Raw genomic sequence first — 26,905 nt, 5'->3', positions numbered from 1 at the left:
ACGAACGATAGATAGATAGATAGATAGATAGATAGATAGATAGATAGATAGATAGATAGATAGATAGATAGATAGATAGATAGATAGATAGATAGATAGAAGGAAGGAATGAAAAAAGAAAGAAAGAAAGAAAGAAAGAAAGAAAGAAAGAAAGAAAGAAAGAAAGAAAGAAAGAAAGAAAGAAAGAAAGAAAATAGAAACGAATGGAAGGAAGGAAGGAATGAACGAAAGAAAGAGGGAAAGATGGAAGGAAGGAAGGAAGGAAGGAAGGAAAGAAAGAAAGAGGGAAGGAAAGAAAGAAGGAACGGAAGGAAGGAAGGAAGGAAGAACGGAAAGAAAGAAAGAAAGAAAGAAAGAAAGAAAGAAAGAAAGAAAGAAAGAAAGAAAGAAAGAAAGAAAGAAAGAAAGAAAGAAAGAAAGAAAGAAAGAAAGAATATTTTAGGTTTACATGCAGGTAATGTTCTTTTTTTACTGTTATGCAAAATGAGAATATATGGATGTGACACAGGTGTAACATAATGCACAAATCACAAACCTAAATATGCTCATATGCTTATATTTTCAAGTAAAACAACCAGGACAAGTTGACGTTTTGCTACTGTTATATAACGGTAATGACAATTCTTTACATTGCGGTAATGAGTCCAGCAGCCCTCAATGCCCAGATGTACTGTACCTTCCCTATGTATGTGCAAAAGAAAATGAACAGACAAAAACAATCTGAGACTAAAAAGAACCAGAAAGCTTTCCCCAATATAGCGCTCCTCAGCTGTGCTGTTGTGGAAGATGAACAGCGTGAAGCAATAATCCGTCCTCATTACCAGTGATGGATGTGTGTCTGTGGACTGCCTTATATAACCTTTACACTGAAGGTGCTTCATCTTCACCGGCCCTCTAATATTACCAAACAATTGATGGCGGTGCATCAAAACAAAATTGAAGCAAGATGCTGCTATATTCAACAGATGTGAACGTATGCTATGCAATGGCGTGCATTGGGGTCATTTGCACATTCAGAGTTCAAAACGAGTTTGTAAATTGTTAGTGAAGGGCACATGAACACGAAAGTGACAAGCGGTGACTAAAGAAGCACATCTGTGTTATGGTGAGGATAAAGACTGCTCACATTTGTTCTTATTTATTTATTTAGAGACAAAGCTTCTGGTGCATATCTCGTTTACTCATCCGCTAAAGGGTGAAGCTTCAGTCTGTGAGATAAAATGTGATGTGTTTGCTGAGTTATTGTAGTTTCAGGGCCAGAGAGTCAATCTCACTGCCGCTGCTTTCTTAAAGGTTAAGACACACTTGGGTTTGGAGCAACTGTGCAGTGGATGCAATGGAGTTTTGAGTGTGCGGAAGTACATAGAGTGTATTTTAGGAAAAGGTTTGTTTTATATAGGAGCCTGTGTAAGCTTTACATGTACTGTATATACTTACAGATACATAGAACATTTTTGGCCATCTCTGGAGTGAGAAATGATTTATATTTTATTATTGAATAGAAAATGTGTATACTGTAGCAAGAAAATATCATTATTGTGCAGGAAAATCTATACATGTATACATTAAATACAATATTATTATTAATAATAATAATAACAACAATAACTATATATGTATATATCTCGGTCACTTTATTAGGTACACCTGTCCAACTGCTCGATAATGCAAATCTCTAATCAGGCATGGCAGCAACTCGTTTAAGCATGTAGACATGGTCAAGACGATCTGCTGCAGTTCAAACTGAGCAGAATGGGGAAGAAGGGTGATTTAAGTGACTTTGAACGTAGCATGGTTGTTGGTGCCAGACGGGCTGGTCTGAGTATTTCAGAAACTGTTTTTTTTTCATGCACAACCATCTCTAGGGTTTACAGAGAATAGTCAGAAAAAGAGAAAATATCCAGTGAGTTGCAGTTCTGTGGGTGCAAATACCTTGTTGATGTCAGAGGTCAGAGGAGAATGGCCAGACTGGTTCGAGCTGATAGAAAGGCAACAGTAATCCAGAGTTCAGACTGCATGATTTTAGCCCCACTTTTGACTTGCTGATAGGTTTTGAGAAATCGCCAACAAATACCTTAAACTACAGGCAAATCAGTGCTCCTTCGTGTGAGAAACATCACACAGTGTGAACTATCACAGACGCAATCTGAGAGAATCGCAGATGAGTCACTGACACCTGTGAGATATTTGGCATACTAAATATCTGGAGCTGTCTGCGATTCAAATCATGCTGTGTGAAATGAGTTTTGATTGAAAATAACATCGGAGATTACCTGCAGCCAATGAGAGAGCAGCATCCACTAGTATGAGTACCTGCAGGCCAGCAGGAGATTGGGAGAGTAGTTAAAAGTGCTACTTCTCAGTCTATTTTGGACCCAAGAAATAAAGGAAAAACTAGTGTAAATTTGGCAGGAGCACCAGTGTCATCTGAGCAATAAATAAATTAAATAAAATTTAAATAAATAAAAATTACTGCATGTAGTTAATTATATATATGCTATGATTTCTGGAGTGCATACATTTTGCTTGTCTCTTATTTAATGTATTTATGTGACAACAAATATGCATATGAGCTGAAATTAAATTGAATTTACTTTGTCAAAATCGTCCAGAACAATGAGATGACAATGCTATACACTGCCAAATGTAATCAGCTTTATTCTTATTTTCCGGTACAAATATCTAAACATTCTTCTGTCCAGATAAATTTAATTGTAAATCTAAAATTTCCTGACAATAAAGTCTTTAAATAAAGCTAGTTAAAATAAGACTAAATATATGTATTTGTGTAAGAAAATATACTAATTAATTAATAATATTATTAATAATTAATAATAATATTAATACAAACCCACATATATTAGGCCATTTTGCTTTTAAATGTATCTTTTTTAAAAAGTGTGATATGTCTAGTGGTAAAAAAGAAAAGAAAAAACAAGACGAAAAGCAAGGAAATCTGTGTACAGTGTTCATATAATATTTATTTTTGACCTTCTGCGGCATGTGGTGAAGCACATTATCTTGAACATGCGGTTATGTTTAAGATAATTTGTTTCACCACATGCCTCAGAAGGTCGAAAATAAATATTATATATGCTTATATATTATATATCCTTGTACATTTCTCAGCATATATGAGTACACCCCTCACAAATCTTTAATTTAAATTAATATTTTCTATAGGAAGCAATATTATATTTGTGTATATACATTATTTGTCAGTACTGAAACCAAATCTGGAGCTAATCTAACAAAATATCTTACTATAATGGTCCAAAAACTAGTAATAATAATAGTAATAATAATACCTTTTATTTATAGGCGCCTTTGAGAGCACTCAAGAACACCTTACAGTATGTCACAGGCACATAATAAAAAAAAAGACAGAAGAGAAACATAATATTAATTCAGAAAGTCATTAAAAGCAAACCTGAACAGAAAGGTTTTAACCTGGGATTTAAAATTGGAGATAGAGTCCACCTGACGAATATCTAGTGGCAGGGAATTCTATAACTATGCAGCTAAAAGCCCTGCCACCAAATGATTTCATCCTAAAATTTGGAACTTCTGCGGCTGAACTGTAATCAGATCTCAGTGAGTACCGAGGAGTGTACCAGTGAAGAAAATTAGAGAGGTAATTGGGTGCCAGGTTGTTAGGAGCATTGTAAGTTAATAAAAGAATTTTATATTGTACATGATAAAGAACAGGACAATAATACACCCAAATTTATGTCATAAAAAAATTAAATGCAAATTTTAAAAAAGGGGGAAATCAAAAGAAGCAAAAAATATATAAAAATTTTGTTGAAATTTTGTAGGTTGTAATTTTTTTCTCCAATATTTTGCTTGAATTTAATTATGTTATCTTTCAATTTCTAGACTAAAATATTATTTTAATAAACATCTGTTTAATTAATCTGTTTTGTTTAAATGCACCAAAATACATTGCCTATATTCACTGAGAAATTTATAAAAATATTCATTTTCAAAATGGGGTGTACTCAATTATGCTGCACTGTATGCTATAATAATGAAAATAATATCCTCGCTAATTTCATTTAGCACTCACCCCATTCTAGGAAATTGCTTTTAGAACCGGAAGAAAGTAAACAAATGAAAAAATAACCAGTGAAGCCTTGTATCCAGGCAGACTGAAGTGTGCTCTAACAGAGGAGTAGGGTACAACTACTGTATATTCAATGAGTCTAAAAGAAGACGACTCGAGCAAAACCACAGCGTCCTTTGTTTGAACTCTGGACTGCAAATGTGATGAGAAGAAGCTGTCGTGTGCTTTTAAAAAACTGAAGTGAATGTGGAAGACCGAGAGAGTATGGATGTAGTGGTTTTGGAGGAAAGCAACAGTGAATCAATAATTCAGTGCGAGCTGTTATTGCCAACATAATAATGCAACAGGTTCATACACACAAGCTCTAAGACCATACGTACACAATACTGTGTGCTTGTTTACACTATAATCAATACATTCTCTCAATATAACCTCTTACCTGGAGCCGGACAGAGTTGATTCACTGCCTTGCCTATGAAAATCCAAAGAGAAATAGGTTTCATAAGTTTTTTAACAGAACATAAAAGACAAAATAATGTGTGATTATCAGTATAAGGCGTAAATCATTTAATGGCAATGGTTTACCTTTTAATTAAGGAAAGGTGCTGGATTATGGGTGGTAAGGTTTTTTGGAGTGTAGTTGCAATTTCCCCTTGAAGCCAGTAGATGTCCGCCTTTAGCTTTAAATGAGAAAGAGTCCTCAGTCGGTAGAAAACGATGGTATTTAGTTTACTTTTCTCCTTAAAGCCCATGCTTGCGTTTAAATATTCAGGATGAAGTTCGTATTTTTAAAAAAAAATGAAGTTTCAAATAGAGAGAGTGAAGTTAATGTTGTTTTTGTACTCCCTGACCAACATCTGTCACAAACATACTATGATGGGGTAAGCTCAGTGAAGGGCCGGTGTCCTGCAATGTTTGGTTCCAACTCCAATCAGACACACCTGGGCTAGCTAATCAAGTTCTTACTAGGCTTTCTAGAAACATCCGTGCAGGTGTGTTGAGGAAAGTTGGAGCTAAAATCTGCAGGACACCGGCCCTCCAGGACCGAGTTTGGAGACCCCTTATGCATTTGCATCTCAAAAAGGTGGTTATGGCGCGAAAAAACAACACGTTTTTTGTAAATAGATTAAGAATAGGTTTTTCTAGTCATGAGGCCTTTCGAAAATTAACTTGTAGTAAATTATTGTAGTAAACTTGTAGATTGTAATTGACAATAATAATAAAAATATATAAAAATGTAAAATAAAAAACAAGGTTAATTGGTTTCACTTAAATAAAAAATAGTGATTAATTTACATAAGAGTCCTTATGTAAGAGGCTGGTTTTAGAGGGTTTTGGCCATTTTCAGGCTGGTTTCCAGCCATTTCCAGCCTGGTCTTATCTGGTCAGGCTGGGAGATGACCAGCTAAGACCAGCTTGACCAGCCTAGCCTGGCTGGGAGCCCAGCCAAAACCAGCTATGTCCAGCTTAAACCAGGCTGGTAAAGCTGGTTTTAGCTAGATTTAGCTGTTTATTTTCCAGCCTGACCAGCTAAGACCAGGATGGAAATGGTCGGAAACCAGCCTGGAAATGGCCAAAACCCCTCTAAAACCAGGCTGGTTTAAGCTGGATTTTTCAGCAGGGTTATCACTTATTTTCTGCTCTTTTTACTAAAGTTTACACGTTATAGTTCAATGAAACTAGAACAATACAAAGAACTGTCTAGGTTAGGCATATAGTAAAGTCAAACACAATGTAAATCATGGTCACTACAAATTAACCATATAGCCACACTGCAGTAAAGCTATGATATTAGTAGTAAAACTGAATATACAAATGGAAATAAATCTGTAGGCACAGCAAGAAGGTCGCTGGTTCGAGCCTCAGTTGGGTCCGTTGGCATTTCTGTGTGGAGTCATGCTCTCCACGTCTTCGCGTGGGTTTTTTCTGGGCGCTCCAGTTTTCCCCAAAGTTCAATGACATGCCCTAAATGTGAATTGAGTAAGCTAAATTGTTTGTAGTGTATGGGTGTTTCTCAGTAATGGGTTGCAGCTGGAAGGGCATCCACTGTGTAAAACATAAACTGGATAAGTTGGTGGTTCATTCCCTTATAGCAGGGATGCCTAAACTTGGTCCTGGAGGGCCGGTGTTCTGCAAAATTTAGTTCAAACCCAATCAGACACACCTGGGCTAGCCAATCAAGCTCTTTCTATGCTTTCTAGAAACATCCGTGCATGAATGTTGTGGCAAGTTGAAGCTAAAATATGCATGACACCGGTGCTCCAGGACCGAGTTTAGACACTCCAGAAAATGAATGAATGAAATCTGCCGAAAACCCTTAGTTTATAGTTTAGAATAAAAACTATTGTTCATTTTTGTAAGGGGACATTAGTTTCACAATGATGTGATTTTAAAATATTTGACTCTGAAACAAAATGCTTTCTACAGAATTATGTGCTTGCACGAACAAAAGCAAATTCAAAATCAAAGATGCATGAAATAGGTTGCTGATTAAATTGAAACCTGCAGGGTTTATTTACACCACATGACCTGGAAAGTGAGCTAGTCTTGTAAAGCTCCCAAAAGGTTAACAACACAATAAAAACACCATAAAAGCAGTGTAATGTGTGCACGAATGAGAGGCTTGAATTGTAATTTAAAACTTCTGAAGTTTTTTAATGAAGAATATTATGTTAGCATTGTGTGAGGAACATTACTTGTTGTTCAGTTATTAGGGGCTGGCTTATCAAATATGTCTAGAACAGGGGTTCCTAAACTTTTTTTATTTGAAGGCCCAAAAACCTAATATCATCAATAGCCGTGGGTTACTTGGATAAATATTTCAAATCATTTTACATTAAAGTTGCCATGGGTAATTTCCTGATTTATTTGATAATATTAAAAAATAAATGTAATATTAACAGCATAACTTTGAACTGTATTAACTAATGCAGTATAATTAAAAAAAAAACTTATTGCTAGCGATGCAGTGGCGCAGTAGGTAGTGCTGTCGCCTCAAAGCAAGAAGGTCGCTGGTTCGAGCCTCAGCTGGGTCAGTTGACATTTCTGTGTGGAGTTTGCATGTTCTCCCTACGTTCATGTGGGTTTCCACCCAGTGCTCCGGTTTCCCCCACAGTCCAAAGACATGTGGTACAGGTGAATTGGGTAGGCTAAATTGTACATAGTGTATGAATGTGAATGAGTGTGTATGGATGTTGCAGCTGGAAGGGCATCCGCTGCGTAAAACATACTCTGGATAAGTTGGCAGTTCATTCCGCTGTGGCAACCCCAGGTTAATAAAGGGACTAAGCCGAAAAGAAAATCAATGAATGAATGAATGATAATCCCTTGACCATTCTCAGATGGGATGACGGGCCAAATCAAAAGTTATCATGTGGTCCAAAGGGTACCTTGGGCTCTAGTTTAGGCATCTCTGTGTACAATCTACTATCCATGAGGAAACAACACATTTCAGATGGAGAGATTTGTTTATTTAAAAAAATTACTAAGTAAAAAAAAAGAAAATCATTTGCCCATCTGATTCAATAGGTGTATTCAGTGTATTTACACTTCCAGATTCCATTTTAGCACCTTGATCTAAACTGTGACAAACTACTATGACAAAAATAAAATTAAACAAAATGACCACGGTGGGCCATGTTAAATAAACTAGTTATTTTTAAATGGATATCATCATATGTTTTTTTTTCAACATATTACTTCAAGCTATACTAAAAATCAGTTTGTTAAAAATTTTTATTATCAAAGTTGATGGAAGAGAGATCAAGGTCAATAAATGGACAGAAAACGCTCATTGATTATGAACTACGGCTAACTGTTTAATAGCAGATATTTTTTAACAGTCTGCAAAGTCCACATATTTTGCATTTTTTAAACTAATGAGATAGTGTACGATATGAAGAGGTGGTTGAGACACTTTGCATAGTCTGCTAGGCAACTAAATGTAAATTACTCTTATGGGCAATCATTGAAAATTCTAGTACTGATGATAACACTCAAACATTATTATTTTCAAGTAGCTGCTTCATTGTCTCAAAAACTGAGAGCAAAAGAAAAAAGAGAATGGATGAAGACAAAGCAATAAGTCTCATTGAACAGCAGCAGAATCTTAGAAATAACATTATCATTCTTAGAGTGTTGTTGTTGTTTTATTGTTTTATTTGTTGTTACTGTTCTTTTAATGGGTTTATTAATATAGATTGCACAAAAACTACATTACCCATGATGCCACACAGAGAAACTACACTAGTCACAGTAAGCAAAACCTGCCAAGAGATCTTAAGCTCCGCCTATTCCGATGAATCACTGTGAATTACATAATTGAGGCTCAAAATACTTAGATTAGTTTATATTTAGCAAGAATCCTACACTGTAACATATAATGCAACATACAAGTTTAAATTATAGTTGTATTCTTCTCTGTCGTTTTTAAGTTGCAGTCCTTCATAGGATTGTAGCTCTTCCAATGTTAAACTGCCTTTTTTTTTAAAGTACATTCTTGCTTTAAATCAAAATTTATTTTGAGCTTCTCCATTTTGCCGATTCATTGCTTTAACAAATTCTTATTTTTAAAATGTCTATGGAAAAATTAAACTAGAAAAACACTGTCAATGCTGATGAAATGTGAGCAGACATTAACTAATTGACTAATACATTTAAATAAAACAAACCACCTTTGCTTTTAGTAGCACAAATATTTTGCACCAAAATGTTTTATTTTAAATATATTTAAAAAAAATGTTGTGGAATATTTGTAAACAGCAATTAAATGTGATTGTGTTTAAAATCTAACTCAGAGGACTTTGATTCAGTGCATAAAGTAGTTTGTCATGCAAGATAATAAAGAACTGAAGATAAACCGTCTTGATAGAGCTCTGCTGACAGGATGCTTGTGGTTTATGCCACAGTTTGGTTAACCCTGATCACAATTAGATTAAAAAAAATAGGTAAACCCTGACATGCTTTTGATGCAAGATAATGAAATGGTTACAGGGCAGATTTTGTGTTTATTTGATGGATGCTTCACGGTTTCAGAACAGAAGAAGCTTCTCTAGTTTAATAAGAGCATCAGGAGAGAACAGAGATCATCTGAAGACATCTTTAAATTAGTCTATTCCTTTTCCCACATGAAAATATGTTAAAGTGATTTATAGAAAATACTATAGTGAAGTACTTGAATTAAATTGTTACAGTTGTTGATACATTGAATATAGTAATAAAAACCAAATATTAATACTAATATAAACTAAAAACATAAACTTGCCTATTATATTATAGGCCTATTATAGGCCTACTACAATACAGGAAAACTAGAGTATACTACATATACTACACTTTTAAAGTACACAACACTATATGTAAAAACTAAAGCATACTACAGTACTAATTACAGTTTATCAGTTCACTACAGTCAATACTACAGTATGCTGTAGTATTCACTAACAAAGTTTTGTAAATAATATACAATATAATACACTTTTTAGTACCCTTAATGTCTAAATTATGTTTCTATGTTTTTTTATTAATCACTGTATGTGTGAGACTGTGTTTTTGAAATGGTTACAGGGCACTTTTTGTGTTTGTTTGATGGGCTTCTTCAGTTTTAAGAAGAGCATCAGAAGTCTGAGAGAACAGAGATCATCTGAAGACATCCTTGATTTAATCTATTCCTTTTCCAACATGAAAATATGCTTAAGTTATTTGTAGTAAATACTATAGTAAAGTACTTTAATTAATTGACATAATTTTGTAGTAACAGTTGTTGGTAATACATCGACTATGGTAACATAAACCAAATATTAACAGTAACATAAAACAAAACATAAACTTACCCAATACGGTTCTCTAAAGGATATATAATAGGCCTACAAAAATACACCAAAGCTAAAGTATACTACATACTACACTAAAGTTTACTACGTTCTATGTAAAAACCAAAGTACAGTTGAAGTCAGAATTATTAGCCCCCCTGAATTTTTAGACTTGTTTATTTTTTTCCCAATTTCTGTTTAGCAAATTTTTTCAACAAATTTTTAAATATAATAGTTTTAATAACTCATCTCTAATAACTGATTTATTGTATCTTTGCCATGATGACAGTACAGAATATTTAACTAGATATTTTTCAAGACACTTCTATACAGCTTAAAGTGACATTTAAAGGCTTAACTAGGTTAATTAGGTTACCTAGGCAGGTAAGGGTAATTAGGCAAGTTATTGTATAACAGTGGTTTGTTTTGTAGATTATCAAGAAAAAATATAGCTTAAAGGGGCTAATAATTTTGTCCCTAAAATTGTGTTTAAAAAATGTAAAACTGCTTTTATTCTGGCCGAAATAAAACAAATAGGACTTTCTCCAGAAGAAAACATATTATCAGACATACTGTGAAAATTTCCTTGCTCTGTTAAAAAGAAGAATAAAAATTGAAGGGGGCTAATAATTCTGACTTCAACTGTATATATATATATATATATATATATATATATATATATATATATACATATTCATTCATTCATTTTCTTGTCGGCTTAGTCCCTTTATTAATCTGGGGTTGCCACAGCGGAATGAACCGCCAACTTATCCAGCAAGTTTTTACGCAGCGGATGCCCTTCCGGCCGCAACCCATCTCTGGGAAACATACACACATACAAACACACACACACACACACACACTCATACACTACCGATAATTTAGCCTACCCAATTCACCTGTACCGCATGTCTTTGGACTGTGGGGGAAACCGGAGCACCTGGAGGAAACCCACGCAAACGCAAGGAGAACATGCAAACTCCACACAGAAACGCCAACTGAGCCGTGGATCGAACCAGTGACCCAGCAACCTTCTTGCTGTGAGGCGAACGTGCTACCCACTATATATATATATATATATATATATATATATATATATATATATATATATATATATATATATATATATATATATAAAATAGGAATGTGTTTGTGAAATGGTTAAGAAATACTTATATAATATAATAATACAATATAGTAAGAATTAATAGTCCCGTTTGATTTTTTTTCTTTCTTTTTTTTATATTTCCCAAATTATGTTTATCAGAGCAAAGAAATTTTCACAGTATGCCTGATAATATTTTTTCTTCTCGAGAAGGTCTTATTTGTTTTATTTCAGCTAGAATAAAAGCAGTTATTAATTTTTTTAGGTCAAAATTATTAGCCCCTTAAGCTATATATTTTTTCAATAGTCTACAGAACAAACCATACAATATCTTGCCTAATTACCCTAACCTGCCTAGTTAACCTGGTTAACAAAGGGCTAATAAATCAGGGGCGCTAATAATTCTGAATTCAACTGTATGTATGTATGTATGTATGTATGTGTGTGTGTGTGTGTGTGTGTGTGTGTGTGTATATATATATATATATATATATATATATATATATATATATATATATATATATATATATATATATATATATATACATATATATATATATATATATATATATATATATATATATATATATATATATATATATATATATATATATATATAGTTATAGTTAATAACAAATAATGTTAACTTATTGTTATTATTATAACTTGTAGTTATTAAATTATTATATTTATTATAAAATAATTAATATTAATATAAAATTATTGTTCATTATTGTTGCTATAAATATTATTATTATAAATATTATTATTATTATTATTATTTATGTCGTAGACGAGATGGAAAGCCCTCTAAAAGCCATTGTGTACTGGGACGCTGTGTACATTCACTGGCTGGTCGGCTGAGAGTGCTATAGCATAGAGCGGCGCTTCAGCACTGACATCTTCCGTGCTATAGGCGGATATATAAGCCTCTCGGGTGATGATACACACTCTGCAGGGAGAGGATTTTTTCGACGAGGAAAACATTCTCTTTCAAATCGTCACATGGGGTCAATCGCTTCCTGCATCGCGACTGAACTGCTGTGCGCTTTTGTGCGTTTCGTTTCTGCCTCTTGACTCGTGTAGGTTTCTGTCGTTGCGATTACCGTGCCGCTGATGTCACAAATTTTACAGCGATGATAAGCAAAGTTAAAAATGCCATGTCCTCGCTGGTGGGCGGAATTATCCCGCACGGACACCACCATCAGCAGCAACACGGCTCGGCGCAGAACGGCGGAACGGACGGACTCCCGCCGCGCTTCCCCTACAGCAGACCCGAGTTTCTGGACCTGACACCGGAGCTGCTGCAGTACTCCACCGAGCACGCGTCCAGACCGGTCATCACGCTCAAGAGGGACAGTAGGCTGCCCTGGAGGACGGGATACGCCGAGTGAGTGATGTTTTTGTATCGACAGTGTGCCATAATGTGTCAATTATTGCTTTAAAATGATAAGCAGTGACGTCATTGCGAAGGAAGGTTATATGTCACGCCTGACCAAGGGCAATGGCTCATCATCATCATCATCATCCTCCTAGAGTCAGCTGGAAGGGTTTCACTGGAATGCGTTTTTATACCTGCACTGATGACGTAGCTTACATTTTTAATGAATATATGAGTGCATTTAAACATCAAAATGCTCCCTATGTCAGGGTATACACTAATATCAACGAAATCATGTTTACCATAGAACATTGTACTGTTTAGTGCAATGCATGTGCAATTTTTACTGCCTGCAATGTCTGCCTAGTTTTAGGCCTCGTCATTATGATTACTAATCATTAAAGATTTGTGCATGTGTTTAGTTATGCTTTGTTTAATGTAGGAATATTATGTCAGGCTCTGGTGAGGCCCTATATCAAGTCATGTCTAAATGATGGTGTTTAAGAGTTAAGCACCTGACCTAAAGTTGTAATTTCCTTAGGGAATCTAAGGACTTTCCCGGCTGAAGTTGTTAATTTAAAAAAAAGAAAGAAGAAACCAAACTAATGTGGATTAAAAAAAATTGTAATCTTGAATTCTACCTTTGTGCTGTGCACCTTTATGGGATATTAGGTAACAAAAAAATACATTTACTCAACATTTACACTACAGCACACAAAAGAGATACTTTAAAGAATGTTTAAAAAATGGAAATGAAAATGAATTAATGAATGAACATTACTAATATAATAATAATTATTATAAATAATAAAATAAAATATTCATAATATGTTTAATAAATGAATACTTTTTTTTTTTAGAATTTATGTTCATTTTATGGGGGGGGTCACCTTTAACCCTTAAAGACCTAGAGGTATTTTGTGGGCACCTAATAGGCCTATATTATTATTTTTTTAAAAGCAGTTTTTATTTTTATTTTAGCAGTCAGCCTCAAGTGTCATATATCATTTTAAACAGGAGAACCTGAAGTTTCAATCTGTATCATTTAAAGGTCCAGTCTAAAAAAATTTTTGGTCCAAAAACATATGAACAGACAGAAAATATTCCAGAATTTTCCAGAAACGATTTTTAAAAAAGTGGCATTTTCTAGTTGTTACAAACAAAACCTTATGAAGTTTGTTTTTCTTTCTTTAGAAATACATGCTATGATGTTTTATACTTCCAAAATAAATTTTGTCTACATCCACCATTCCCTGAGCAAGTTATAGCAATTTATTTCAATGTTATTCCAAGGCGTTTTTCAATGGGGGAAAAAATGCATTTATTTACTGACAATGTATTTGCCCAAAAGTTTTGGGAATGAACTAAACAGAAAAAAAAATGTTACAAAATAAAAGAACAGTGAAGCAATTTTGACTTTTTCCAAATAATATATTTTCAGTTACTATAAACAACACCACTTACAATGAACAAATAAAAAAATAAGAAAATAATAAATAATGCGTCAAAGTCCAAATAAACATGGTGCAAATCCTCAATAAAAAAATAGATATAAATATTTACTATACTATAAATAGTTACATAACTAAACTAGATTCAATATGGACCATCCTTAGGTTTTATGTGCCAGCATGGACATGATTGTCTATGGATATGGATATGGCTGTCTGCAATGCAGACAAACAGCCGCACCTTCATTTGCGTTTTTTGAAAACAGCAAGAGCAGCACTTCGTCTTTGCTGTGTCACTGTTTTGTCATGTTTCTGTGCAGATGTGCATGCAAAAGTACTTAGTATGAGAATTATTTCATGCAAAACTTTTTTTTTGCGTTTTATTTAGCCGCGCGTAAATGTACAGCCTATCTCTCATTCCGTGTTGTTCAAAAAGCTCATTGTTGGTCCAGAAAGCGAAACCTATGCTTATTGGTTGAGAGATTGTGAGTTTGAACCAATCTGGGCATGGAGGAGGGACAATGCATCAATGTATCATATCTGGTTTGTCCGGAGACACAGTGACGAGCGTTCCTTTGTCAAATCAGCGTTGTCAAATTTTGATGACGTAACCGCACTGATTCCGGAGCCTCTGAAAGTCCGCGAATGTACTATGTTACAGCGCTGGAAAGCTGAGATTCTCTTCTTTATGCCAAACTTTGAATTGTATGAATCGGATCAGCGGATCAAAAGTTATTAAACATTTAAGAGCAATACTTATTTTTAGCCGCGGGCGGCTGTCTCGGTCTTTAAGGGTTAATAGATAGGAAAGTGTAGAGTATTGACAGGAAAATGTGGGGAACAGAGTGGAAGGATCAGCATAGGACCGCGAGGCGGGATTCGAACTCGGATCGCCATAAGCACTCAAGTGCATGTGTCGATGCACTAACAAATATGTATTTATTAACTATTATTATTATTATATACTAACTTTCGGCGTCACGGTGGTGCAGTGGGTAACACGATTGCCTCACAGCAAGAAGTTTGCTGATTCGAGCCTCGGCAGGGTCAGTTGGCATTTCTGAGTGGAGTTTGCTTGTTCTCCCCGACCGGTGTTCGTGTGGGTTTCCTATAGGTGCTCCGGTTTCCCCCACAAGTCCAAAGACATTTGCTATAGGTGAATTGGGTAAGGTACATTATCTGTAGTGTATATGTATGAATGAGTGTTTCCCAGGGATAGGTTGCGGCTGGAAGGGCATCTGCTGCATAAAACATATGCTGGATAAGTTGGTTCATTCCGCTGTGGGGACCCCAGATTGATAAAAGGGACTAAGCCAAAAAGAAAATGAAAGAATGATACTTGCTTACTGCCAGGGCCGTTTATATCAATGTTGATATTTAGCCGCACCATGTTGGTGATTCATAACATCTAGTTTTTATGAGGTTAGCTGTTAGCTCAACGCTCAACCACCAACCTGGAGGACCAGAACATACACACATATGCTGCAGACAAATTAGCTTACCCAATTCACCTATAGCGCATGTCTTTGGACTTGAGGAAACCCGAGCACCGGAGGAAACCCACACAAACTTGGGGAGAACATGCGAACTCCACACAGAAATGCCAACTGACCTAGCTGGGGCTCAAACCAGCGACCTTCTTGCTTAGAGGCGCAAGTGCTATCCACTGCGTCACCATGCCACCCATTATTATATATATATAATAATTATAAATATTAAATAACAATCTATTCATAATTTATTGGATGTATTTTAGCAGCTGAATCCTGTTTAATTTTGCTTCATTAATCTTCATCTGAAGTGCAGTAATTACACGCAACTGAAAAGTCAAGATCAGTGGTCAACAGGGATGAAAACCCAGACTTTCATCAGGCTTGGTCTGTCGGGTGAAGATCAAGGCCAGACTTGCACACAGTCCCCGAGATCAAAGCCAGTATGATGATGGTGCAGTCTTGAATCATACCATCATAATAATGAATATAATTTTAGGTGATTTGCAAAATTATAATATTTACGTGACACAGACCTTCTCTGCACCCAGTTTGAAGAATAGGTAGTCGAAGGAATAGGAGACAAGAAGGAACAGGCACTGATGCTCAAATAAGCTCAGTTAGCCCCTGGTTATTTCATCTATTATTAACTACAGTACAAGAAGAGAACTTTGTTTGTGGTCATGTGATGACAGCATTTGAAACTGAGTGCGTTCTTTCAAGTGCGTACCCTCAAAACAAACAGACTTTGTAGCTGTTAGCTTTAGCATATGCTCACATACAGTGCACACACGCTAACAAACAAAGGCTTTAGCTCTCACTGATAGACCTTCAATTCAAGCAACAAGTTTAAATGAGCATGAAACTCTTTACAAACTGTTTGATTTTTAATTTTGTTTTTAATTTTAAAACAAAGATTCCTTGGATTTATAATTGTCATAATAAGTCTAAATAAGTGAATATAACATAATTGCTCTAACATTAAACTGATAAAATATTAAATAATTACTGTTTCTGACACATTGTCTTGTGTCTTTGTTATTAAAGATTTGAGACCCAAAAAACTGTATGCAGCACAAAATAAGATTTAATTGAAATGCTTTGGCATCCTTTTGGAGTCTTACTGTCTTAAAGACTCTTAACAAGCTCTTAAAGGTCTTGTGAAATTAAAATACATATTTTTAGATGTTAGTATTTCTATGTATTTATAAGCTAGTGTGCTCCAAAACAGTGACAATTATGCACTTAGAAAATATAAACATATCCGGCAGCTAGCTCTCTGCAACTTGGTCACATGGTCACCCTCTAAAGCTACAGTAAGCAGGGCTGTGCCCGATCAGTATCTGTATTGGAGACCACATGGGAAAGCTAGGTTGCTGTCGGAAGTTGTGTTAGTGAGACCAGCAGGTGACGCTCAACCTGTAGTTTGTGTGGGTCCTATTGCCCTAGTATATTGATGGGGACTCTACTGCTCAGTGAGCACTGTATTTTGCATGAGATGTTCCACTAAGGTCCTGACTTTCTCTTTTCGTTAAGAATCCCAGGATGTCCTTCGAAAAAGAGTAGGGGTTAACCCCAGTATTCTGGTCAGATTTGCCCACTGGCCTCTGTCCATCATGGACTTCTAACCATCCCCCATATCATAATTGGCTTCATCACTCTCTCCACCAATCAGCTGGTGTGGGGTGTGCGATCTGGTACAATATGGCTGCCGATGTGTCATCCAGGTAGATGCTGCTTTGGTGGATGAGGAGATCCCCCAAAAATGTGTAAAGCTCTTTGAATGTCCAGAAAAGTGTTTATAATTGCAAGGAATTATTATTATTATTATTATTATTATTATTATTATTTTAATTATTATTATTATTATTATAAAAACACTACAAAAAATATCAAATTTTTACTAGTTTTATTTTTTGTATAATTATCGAATATCTAACAATTCTCAAAACAAGAAGCATTTTCTAGACAAGCAAAACATATTGTCTTGTTTTCAGAAATAATATGTCAAAAATAAGCAAGTTTTTCCTTTAAAACAAGACAAAATAACCTGCCAAAGGGGTAAGTAAAATAATCTTAATTCAAAGTGAAAACAATACTATTTTGCTTACCTCATTGGCAGATTATTTTGCATGTTTTAAAGAAAAACTCACTAATTTTTGACATATTATTTCTGAAACAATAATTTCTGCATGTCTAGGAAATGCTTCTTGATTTAAGAGTTTTTAGATATTTGGGCTAGAAACAAGACAAATGACTTCACTTTCTCATTAAATCTTGACCAATCAAATGCTCTCTAGTATATGACATGCCCCGCCCCCTTCAGGACGTTTCTCATTTGTTTTTCATATGATAATCTTGGGCTCAACCACTCTGAACGACAGAGCTGTGGTAAAACAAAACATGGCTGTTTTTTAAAGGGGAGGAGCTACTCGATGTCCCAACCTCTCTTAATGTTTTAGCTGAGATTACGTCAAACATCGCATAGAAATCCACTTTTCAAAGCACTTCACGGGACCTTCAAAGAGTCTACATTCTTTGTAATTGCTTGATCAGCTAAGAGTTTTGAACAATATGAATTTTGGATGAACAGTCTCTTTAAAACTCTTACAGCCTCTAAGTGACACATACTGGGCTGTAGATTTATGGCGGCCCTGTATCTTTTTCAGATTCCCCAGCTTCCATTTTTTAACACTTAAACACACACACTCATTCTGTAAGATATTGCTGAGTCATCTAGTGTGGTTCAAGGAGATTGGCTTCCTATGAACATGGTGTTGCCAAGCTAGCAAATGCGAACAGATCCAGCAATCACCCACACCACAATATCAACAATTGCAAGAGAATTATTGTAAGCTTTGGTTCTCATGCAGGGATGGGTTGATGATACTAATTATTTAGTCACCTAATAGGTCAATTAGTGAGACTAGTTCATCTGGATTTTGCCCCTTTTTATATTTCTGTTTTGATATATTGAGTGAGGGCACTTATAAGTAATGTGCTGAATAGGTCTGATGCAATATGATGATATATATACTGACCGGCCACGTTATTAGGTACACCCTACTAGTACTAGATTGGACCCCATTTTACCTTCAGGACTGCCTTAATCCTTCATGCCATAGATTCAACAAGGTACTGGAAATATTCCTCAGAAATATGTACGGGTGTTTCCCAGTACTGGGTTGTGGCTGGTAGGGTATCCGCTGTGTAAAACACATGCTGGAATAGTTAATGGTTCATTCCGCCATGGCGACCTCTGAAATAGAGACTAGGCCGAAGGAAAATGATTGAATTGATTGAATTTATAGAAATGATACTATCTATCGGGATATATGCCGTTATCAGGATATGAGATTACGGCCCGATCCCAATTCTATTTTTGTAGCCCTTCCCCTTTGTTATTAGTTTTTATTTTGGTGTTTTTTTTAAAGCATGATGGTAAAACACAAACGCCAATATAAATATATATAAAACATATGCCTTTTTGTTGTAAAAATTTGTAATAATGACAAAAAAATCAACCCTGGCTCATTCTAAAAACTTAGTCCCGCAGACGTTTCTGTAAACCGTGAATTATGTAGCCAGAGATATGTATGGCTGCATTTAATTTTTAAGCGAACGCTACAGGGCGGTATGATGCCGTTCTTTTGGCACTTATTGGCTGACCGCTTACCTCCATGTGGAGGGCTTTCCCGCTGCAACCAGTTTGTCCAGTTAGCTCATCGTGTAAATCAGCGGACTTAAGACGCAGAGAGGAGTTGACCACAATGACGATGACTGTGTTTGAGTCTGGAGAAGAGTGATTCCAGAAAAGCAAGTAAGACAAAAACAGAATCCCAAAAAATTATATGAACGAGTAAACAACAGGGTGAGAATGTGGTAAAATCCGAAAACGAAAATCAGACGAGGGCTTTTCTTTTTCTGGCTTTTGTAAACCGTCGGTTGGGTTTAGGGAAGTAAGTGGGTGGGTGGGTCAATCGGCAAAAATGGTTGGGTTTAGGGAAGGAGGAAGGTGGGTCAGTCGATTGGCCGGTCACCCAGTCAATCAATCAGTCATCCAGTCAGTCGACAGCGGCATCTGGTGGGTTTATGCGGGAACAGCATGGGCGAGAACAGCACTTGCGAGAGACATTTGAGATGCGAAAAAGCACACACAGCAGCCTCTTGCAGATTTGCGAAAACACAACTGCAAAAATACATGACTCCCGGTGCGTATTTTCCAGTCTTCAGAAATGTTCACGGGACTACGTTTTCAGAGTGAGCCTGGGTTGCAAAAAATACTAATTTGTGCATCTCTTGACTTCCTATGTGCAGTCATGCTGCCATTGTAGATAGTGTATTCTTGGAAATTTTCATATCCCATGGTTTCGAAAACCCTTGGTTTCGAGTGTGGTCCTGGAAAAGCTATATAGCCCTTCCCCTTAGTCCTTAATGAATGCGCAAAAATTGGGATTGGGCCTACTTATATTAGAATATCCTAGGCCAAGTGCTGAATTCTGAGTTGGTTTATTAAATATCAGGGTTCCCACAGGTCATCATACAATTTCTAGAATATCTTGGAATTTTTAAAGGTCTATTCCAGATATTGAAATGCAGGGATTTTTGATCCCTGATGATATATCAGAGATTTTTGTTTGTCACTTTCAATTTTAGTTTCTATTTATCCAAATGTATATTTTCTCTTGTTTCAGGCTTGCTGTTATGGTTGGGCTATTTTAAGCTTCATTTGATTCCTTTTATGCTCATCAACTGGCAATCTCTTAAGTCAAATGAAGTACTTGTTAACTAAAATATACATTTAAAGAGCTTGGGCTTTAAAATGACCACTTTAGAGATTGAGAATTAAAAAGTCTTTGACAGAAAAGTTAAATGTAAAGTTTGTAAAGGAGATGGAGTTTTTCATAGCCAGGTAAATAGTAGGTAAATTAAACTGTTTTTACAAAAGCTGAGGTAAATGATCAATTATTTTTCATATAGTGACCATTAAAGTCATGAAAAATTATATTCATTCTAAAATCATTTTAATATTTTGCAACACAGCCTGTTTTTCTGTTCATTACATGTCATGGAAATTCATTCATTCATACATTTTCCTTCGGCTTAGTCCCTTTAGTCATCCAGGGTTGCCACTGTGGAATAAAACGCCAATTTATCCAGCTTATGTTTTACACAGCGGATGCTCTCGAACTGCAACCCAGTACTGGGAAACACCCAGACACACTCATAGACTATGGCCAATTTAGTTTATTCAATTTACCTCATGTCTTTGGCCTGTTCGGGAAACCCAGAGGGAACCCACACGAACACAGGGAGAATATGCAAACTCCACACAGAAATGCCAACTGGCCCTGCTGGGACTTGAACCAGAGACCTTCATGCTGTGAGGTGACAGTGCTAACCACTGAGCCACCGTGTCACCCCATGTCATGGAAATTCCGATTTTTAATCAGTGAAAGTCAAGGAAAAGTCAGGGATTTTGAGATTTGGCTTAGAGTGTGAACCCTGAAATAAGCATTTTCTATGGATCTAAGCAGTGTGTGACTTTTTATTGTATTCATAGCAAAGGATTGGTCAGTGCAAACAATGCTAATCCATCAAATATAATGTTCTTTTACTGCCTTTCTATTCACATTGCATAATCTACTTGACAACTGACTAAATCAGGAGGAGCGATTCAAGATACACAGTGCCATAAAAAGGAACTCATTTATTCCTCTATTCTTAAGCACTGTGGGTGGAGGTGAAGAATTGCTCATCAGGTTTTTCGAGTTATATTGAAGCTGCATCCCTATTCCTGAGCTCACAGCAATGCTGACACACAAGTACACATTTATAGAAAGCAGAAAGCAATTGTCATTCAAAAAGTCTTTGGATATGATTATGGGTTTGATTTAAGAATACTCAACAGTCACCTTTTTGCATGAGGAAGGATTTTTGCTGTGATCACATTTCCTGTCAGTGTGTAAAAAGATTATAGTTACTCAAAAAATAGGGCTCCAAAAGCGAAAGTGTTAATATTCATTTTACTTAGTCTAGTTTAGCATTTTACTCTATTAATGGTTTCAGATCAATGGCATGAAACTTTATATTGTTCTCATTTGGAGTTAAGCTTTCGCTGGCAAAACATTTACTAACATTGCATAATGTTTCTTGGAAATGTTTCACTTTTCAATAGCCATTAGAGTCACGCAAATTCCTATAGAATGGTGTAGTTCTGTCATTTCACCAGCAGGGAATAATAAGTTCATGTGTACTTCAAAGTCTCTGCTATGGCATAAACACTTCATGGTTTTACTGCCTTTTTATGGTTTGTTTCTACTGTGTAACACAGGTCAGTACAAAACTTATTCATTTCCGTTTCCACTCTCAAAAGTACCAAAATAATGAACTGCACCACGTATTTGGGACTCTTTACTGTTACCTATCGCAATGCCTAAAGTACTAAAGGGTAGAACTAGATTAAATGCGGAATGCTGATTGGTTTAAAAAGAATTGTCACTTGCATGTTTAACACCACACAACAAGTGCTCATTGGGAAAATGTGCCCAGGGATACATTTTGGTGAACTGAGAAATACTTGTGGGTAAAGCTGTAATCGGGCCATAAAAGTTAGGTTTTATGTTTTATGTTTTAAGTTAAGTTTATATGTTTTAACATAATTTATTTGTAAGAAACATAAGATATAGGCTTGTAAGTGTAAGAACATACACTTAGCCTTTAAATTAGCCAACACACCAATGAAAACAAGTCTTTCTTAACAAATTAAATTACAATAAATTCTAAATATTGACGGGTATTTGGCAATAACGAAATTAAGATAAAGGCTCTGGGGGATTTGTTCTCTTCACAATCTGGCCTTAAGGTGACGCTGAAGCTGAATGTTTTAAATGAATAGCCTAATGTCAACATTAGCCTATATACTCTGTCTTCATTATGCATTTATGGTTTAATTAATATGTATTTTTAATTTAAAAACCCTTTACTCACCAAGATTAGGCTACGTGTTTTTGTGGAGAAACATTATTGAATCAACTGTAAATGGCTTTAGCGCCGTCCTGTGCTCACTGATGGTGCGTCCAGCAGCACTAAACACCCTTTGACTGCTGCTGCTACAGGCCGAGATGCAGAGTTCTGATGTGGCTAATTTAGCAAGTTTTGGGTAGGATTGTTTCTTCATCTTCTACCAGCCAAGAACATCCATTTAATTTTCCATGACAGCAGTTTGAATGTAGCGAGTGACCTCGTCATCTTCCCTGTCAGCTCGCTGTACATTGCTGTTTAGCACTTTACCATAATATGCAGTGTATGAGTGACCGCCGAAATACCTTGGTGGCTAGAATGACCGTTCTTTCTGAACTAGCAGCTGGCCTGACCTCAGTCAAAATTAGCTGTCTTTGACTTCTCTGTCATCTTTTGTTTCACCTTTGCAGGGATGGATTTTATTGTTGTAATAAACGATTTGATTACTTTCTCGCGCTAATCGAAATGCATCACATGACTGTTTATTTACTGCGCAAGCCAAGCACGGTCCGACCCAACCCAGTCTAAAATGATAGAAATTAAGCCAGAACCCACCCAAACCTGTTGGGTCCCACCGGGTCCCGTCGGGTTCGGGCAAAGATCTTAAGCTCTACTTGTGGGTATATATGGTTGCATTTTGTACATGAAACCAAAGACTATATAATACACATCACATGTCACTCGTTTAGTTTTGAGTGGGGAAAAGTGTAACTGTAAATATGGCGAATGAAGCCTACTAGTACAGAAGCCAATCATAGATCGCTATAGACTGACGTTTCTCTGGGGGAGAAGCTCAGCCCAGACATGTCCTTTTACGACAGTTTTTGTGGTCAACAAACACACTGGAATCTCAGCGAACACTTGCTTCACAGACATAAGAAATATATCCACACAAAGCTTGAAATCTCTACTTTTAAATGCGATTTGAAGTCTTTCCTGTCAAACGCACATCACATGACAGCAACTACTCAAACGCCCACAAACTTGTAAACAAAGAGTAGCTGTCATTTCTGGAGGAGATTCGCCATCAAGACCAATAGTGAATTACTTCAGAAGACCAGTGCCATCAGGCAAAGCATTATTCAGAGGATGACATTGTGTAAAACGGCCATAAATGAGGTTGGTGTCGTGACCTTGTTCTTTTTGAGTGCTCTTTAGCTCGAGCAACTTGGAACAATGCTGATTTTATTTGCTTCGAACGTTTAAAAATGAAACTGTGTATGAGATTGTTGTTGTTTAGTTTTATTGGTGATTCCAAATATGTAATAATCATAAGCTTGGCAAAAAGTTTTGGAGGATTTGATGTTTCCGCATTCAGAGAGAATGTCCGAGCATAGTGCCTGAGAGGCATTTCCAAGATGGCTGAAATTGCCTTAAAGGGACTTTGGTAAAACAAACGCTATAAGGTGGTACCAACAACTGTAAAAAATATGGACAACGCGTCAGCGCCTTTTTCCATTGAATGCTTTGAAGGCAAAACGCCTTGTGACGGGCACTAACTGTCGCAAAAGACTGCTGAAATTGGAGCCTGGACATGCGCAGAAGGACTGCCTGATGGAGCCAGAGGCAGAGCTACGGAATCAAGCATTTAACCAAACGCTTTTAAATTAAATCAACCACGCCGAGAGGCGAGTGTTGCAGTGTGAGAAAGATCAAGAGACTATACTATTATAAATTACTATCTCTCGCGTGCACTTGATCTCTCACCTGCAACCGGTGTACCCGGTGTCTCCCATTCTAGCACCTCATACTATGGCAGTGGTTCTCAAAGTTTGGGTCGGGACCCCCTGGGGGGTCGTGGGACAATGAGAGGGGGTCACTTGGTTATTTCCAAAAATCTAATAAATTTGAATAAACGTTTTAAATTATTATTGTTTATCTATAACTTACAGAAGATAAAAATAGTTACATAAAAATGCAACATCCAAACAAAAAGCCATTAGCCTTTCATTTTTTCCCCATTGGATTGCAACCCCTGGGATTTTTACATTAGATTAACAACAGAGCAATAGCGTAACTTGCAGCAGATTGATTTTACAGCACTAGATAAACTTTCTGACACCTTTACGCAACTTATGTACATTTAAAATAAATACAGACACGACTGAATTAGTCTCCAAAATTCAACCCAGAAAAGACTTGCGATGTAACTTAAATAAATATTGTGCCCACCAGTCTCATTAGGTAAGGTTAATATTAAATAATAATAAAAATATATATATAGTTCTTAGACTGTTGCACTTTTTGTGTTGTCAATATGCTTGTGTTTATAGGCCTATTGGTTTGTGTGAGCAGTTGCGTACAACATTTGTATGATTATAACCACTTTCGAAAATAGTGGGGGTCGCCAGTCATTGGCATTGTTATTTTGGGGGTCTCGGGTTGAAAAAGTTTTCGACCAATTTGGCATCGTAAGATGTCTGATGTGAAAAGGGGGGGGGGGGGGGGGTGTTCGAAAGAGTGCGCGTGACGTGTCTGAAGAGGGATCCGAGGGTGAGAAGGGTGCGCGACTTATTTGAGGACCGGAAGGGAGATGTGCGGTTTCCGGGAGATTATCACTCGTTTGCTGGCATTATGAGTCCGGCAAATGCATAGAGACTCCCGGACCTTTCGGGAGACTTGGGATGTCTGAATATCATGTTTAACAACTAGTGAGAGGCGATACAGGGGTACATCTTTGATAAACTGTCTGACGTTTACTGCTATCTGCCTGAAGCTCAGAGGAGCGCATGACAGTGTGGCTGTGTGTGTGGTCACGTGATATGCATTTTTAGCAGACGGAGGGCTGTTCAGAAATGCTAGTTAAAATCGTGTGGATGTGGATAACTTTCTTTTTAAAATGCAGTTTTAACACTAAGACTTATTAGTGTAAACGGGGCAAAGTGTGTATTTTTGCAAGCGGGTTTGCGACGAAGGCGGGGTGGAGGATCAAATATTCAGCATCGTATTGTCTATTGCCCATTGGCGATGGAAGATGGCATCGTCTATCAGCCCAACTCTAATGGGACCATTTAAAAAATAATAATTTTTTTTTTGTTGATGTGACATCCTAGTCAGCCGAATTCCATGTGTGTTACGTTATGTCTAATGTTATCTTATCAAAACAACTTTGTTATTACTGTCAGATGACATTCGGTGAGACAGTTGTGAAATTAAAGTGATTAACTTCTGAGAAACTATCGGTCCTGTCAGACGTGGCGCGCACTCTCATTCCTATACAGCAGAGTGTGGCTGTGTGGAACTCCACCGTGTGTGATTCAGTGAACAGAAATTTGTAAACGTGCGTCCATGTAGAGACAGAAAGCCGTTGTCTTAATAAGATATTACATACAGCTATTAAGCTTGTTTATTAAAATAAGTTGTTATTTGGTGTTATATAGAAAATAAATTAATATGACATAAAGGGGGGCGGGGAAATTATTGAGAGGGTGGGGTTTCACCTTAGTATAATGGTAGGGGAAACCAGTGAAAATATGAGCCTGATCTGAGTGACCAGTACTAAACCATACCATATTGAATACACTGAGTGAAAAAAAGGCGTTAGTACATCACAGTTAAGGTTTCAAGCAAGTACTATTGATACTAAAATGCGACACGAGACATCAAACAAACTGTAGGACCATGTATCATGGATAGCAGACAAGGTGAATATGATCTTGTTGGTAGCCGAGGAGCAGATTCATGGATGGGGCGACCCAGAATGATCACACAACTTTAGCAGCGGCAGAACATTACACAAGAAATCTATAATTATAATACAGGGAAATTTTATTTTCAAGGAAACCGACTGAGCCTGGTGGGTAGTTCCTATAACTGAGTTCCTAATAACTACCCAGTGCAAAAGCTCCTTATGTCAGGGCCTTAAACAGCCAAACCTGGACACTTTGATTGTGGCAGATTCACAAATCTCCATATTGAAATAAGATGCTCAAGCTGAAGATTTCAAAACTTCCTTAACTAATGCTGTAATGAGAATTGGGATTCTTCAGATAAAGAGTAAAATTGAAAAAAGGGAGATGATATAAAGAATACTCACTGCTCTCTCTCTCTCTCTATCTTGTGAAAACAATTTTCAGTTAACCACAGTCACCCAAAACAGGAAATGCTAGTGGCTTGTTTTGTTTGTAAGAATAATTTGGCTAATATGGTAGTCGTAAGTTTTGTTGCTTCAGCTTATTGTCCAACTTTGTATTTTCCACAGATGATGACATTCGTTCTGTTTCCTTTACAGTGCTGAGACTAAAGTTGTGCTTCTCTTAAAAGTCACATTTTTTTCTTTTAAAAAAATTACACTATGCTGAAACTTAATGTGGCAGAAATGAAGAAATTGTGTCTTCAGATTAAGGAACTTGCTGTAAGGAGACACTTCCTCTTTTGAGAGGAGTCTACAGTGGGGTTTGTCAGCTGAATCTGAACATAAAAGCACAGCAAAATGGAATGTATTCAAATTTACATTCTATTCTGATGGTTTGTCAACTTATTCAATATAGAGTTTCATCACCAAAGTTCTATTTTTATGGTTATCTTTTATCTTAAATGTGCATGTGCATGTTTATATAGAGTTTGATTTGGTATATGT

General features: G+C 36.4%; 1 protein-coding gene across 1 annotated transcript in view; it reads left to right on the top strand.

Annotated features, from left to right (window-relative positions):
- The first annotated feature begins 11,815 nt into the window (after positions 1 to 11,815).
- The window catches only part of ppm1j (protein phosphatase, Mg2+/Mn2+ dependent, 1J), a 51,367-nt gene continuing 36,277 nt past the window's right edge, over positions 11,816 to 26,905 (top strand). Inside the window, exon 1 of the mRNA XM_679889.10 lies at positions 11,816 to 12,371. Within this exon, the coding sequence (XP_684981.2) occupies positions 12,118 to 12,371 (254 nt within the window). The 5' untranslated portion in view covers positions 11,816 to 12,117. The remainder of the gene's footprint in view (positions 12,372 to 26,905) is intronic.

This window comes from Danio rerio, chromosome 6 (genome assembly GCF_049306965.1).
Source record: "Danio rerio strain Tuebingen ecotype United States chromosome 6, GRCz12tu, whole genome shotgun sequence".
Lineage (NCBI taxonomy): Eukaryota > Metazoa > Chordata > Actinopteri > Cypriniformes > Danionidae > Danio > Danio rerio.
The sequence above is the reverse complement of the archived record's forward strand: the minus strand, read 5'-3'. Positions and strand labels throughout refer to the sequence as shown.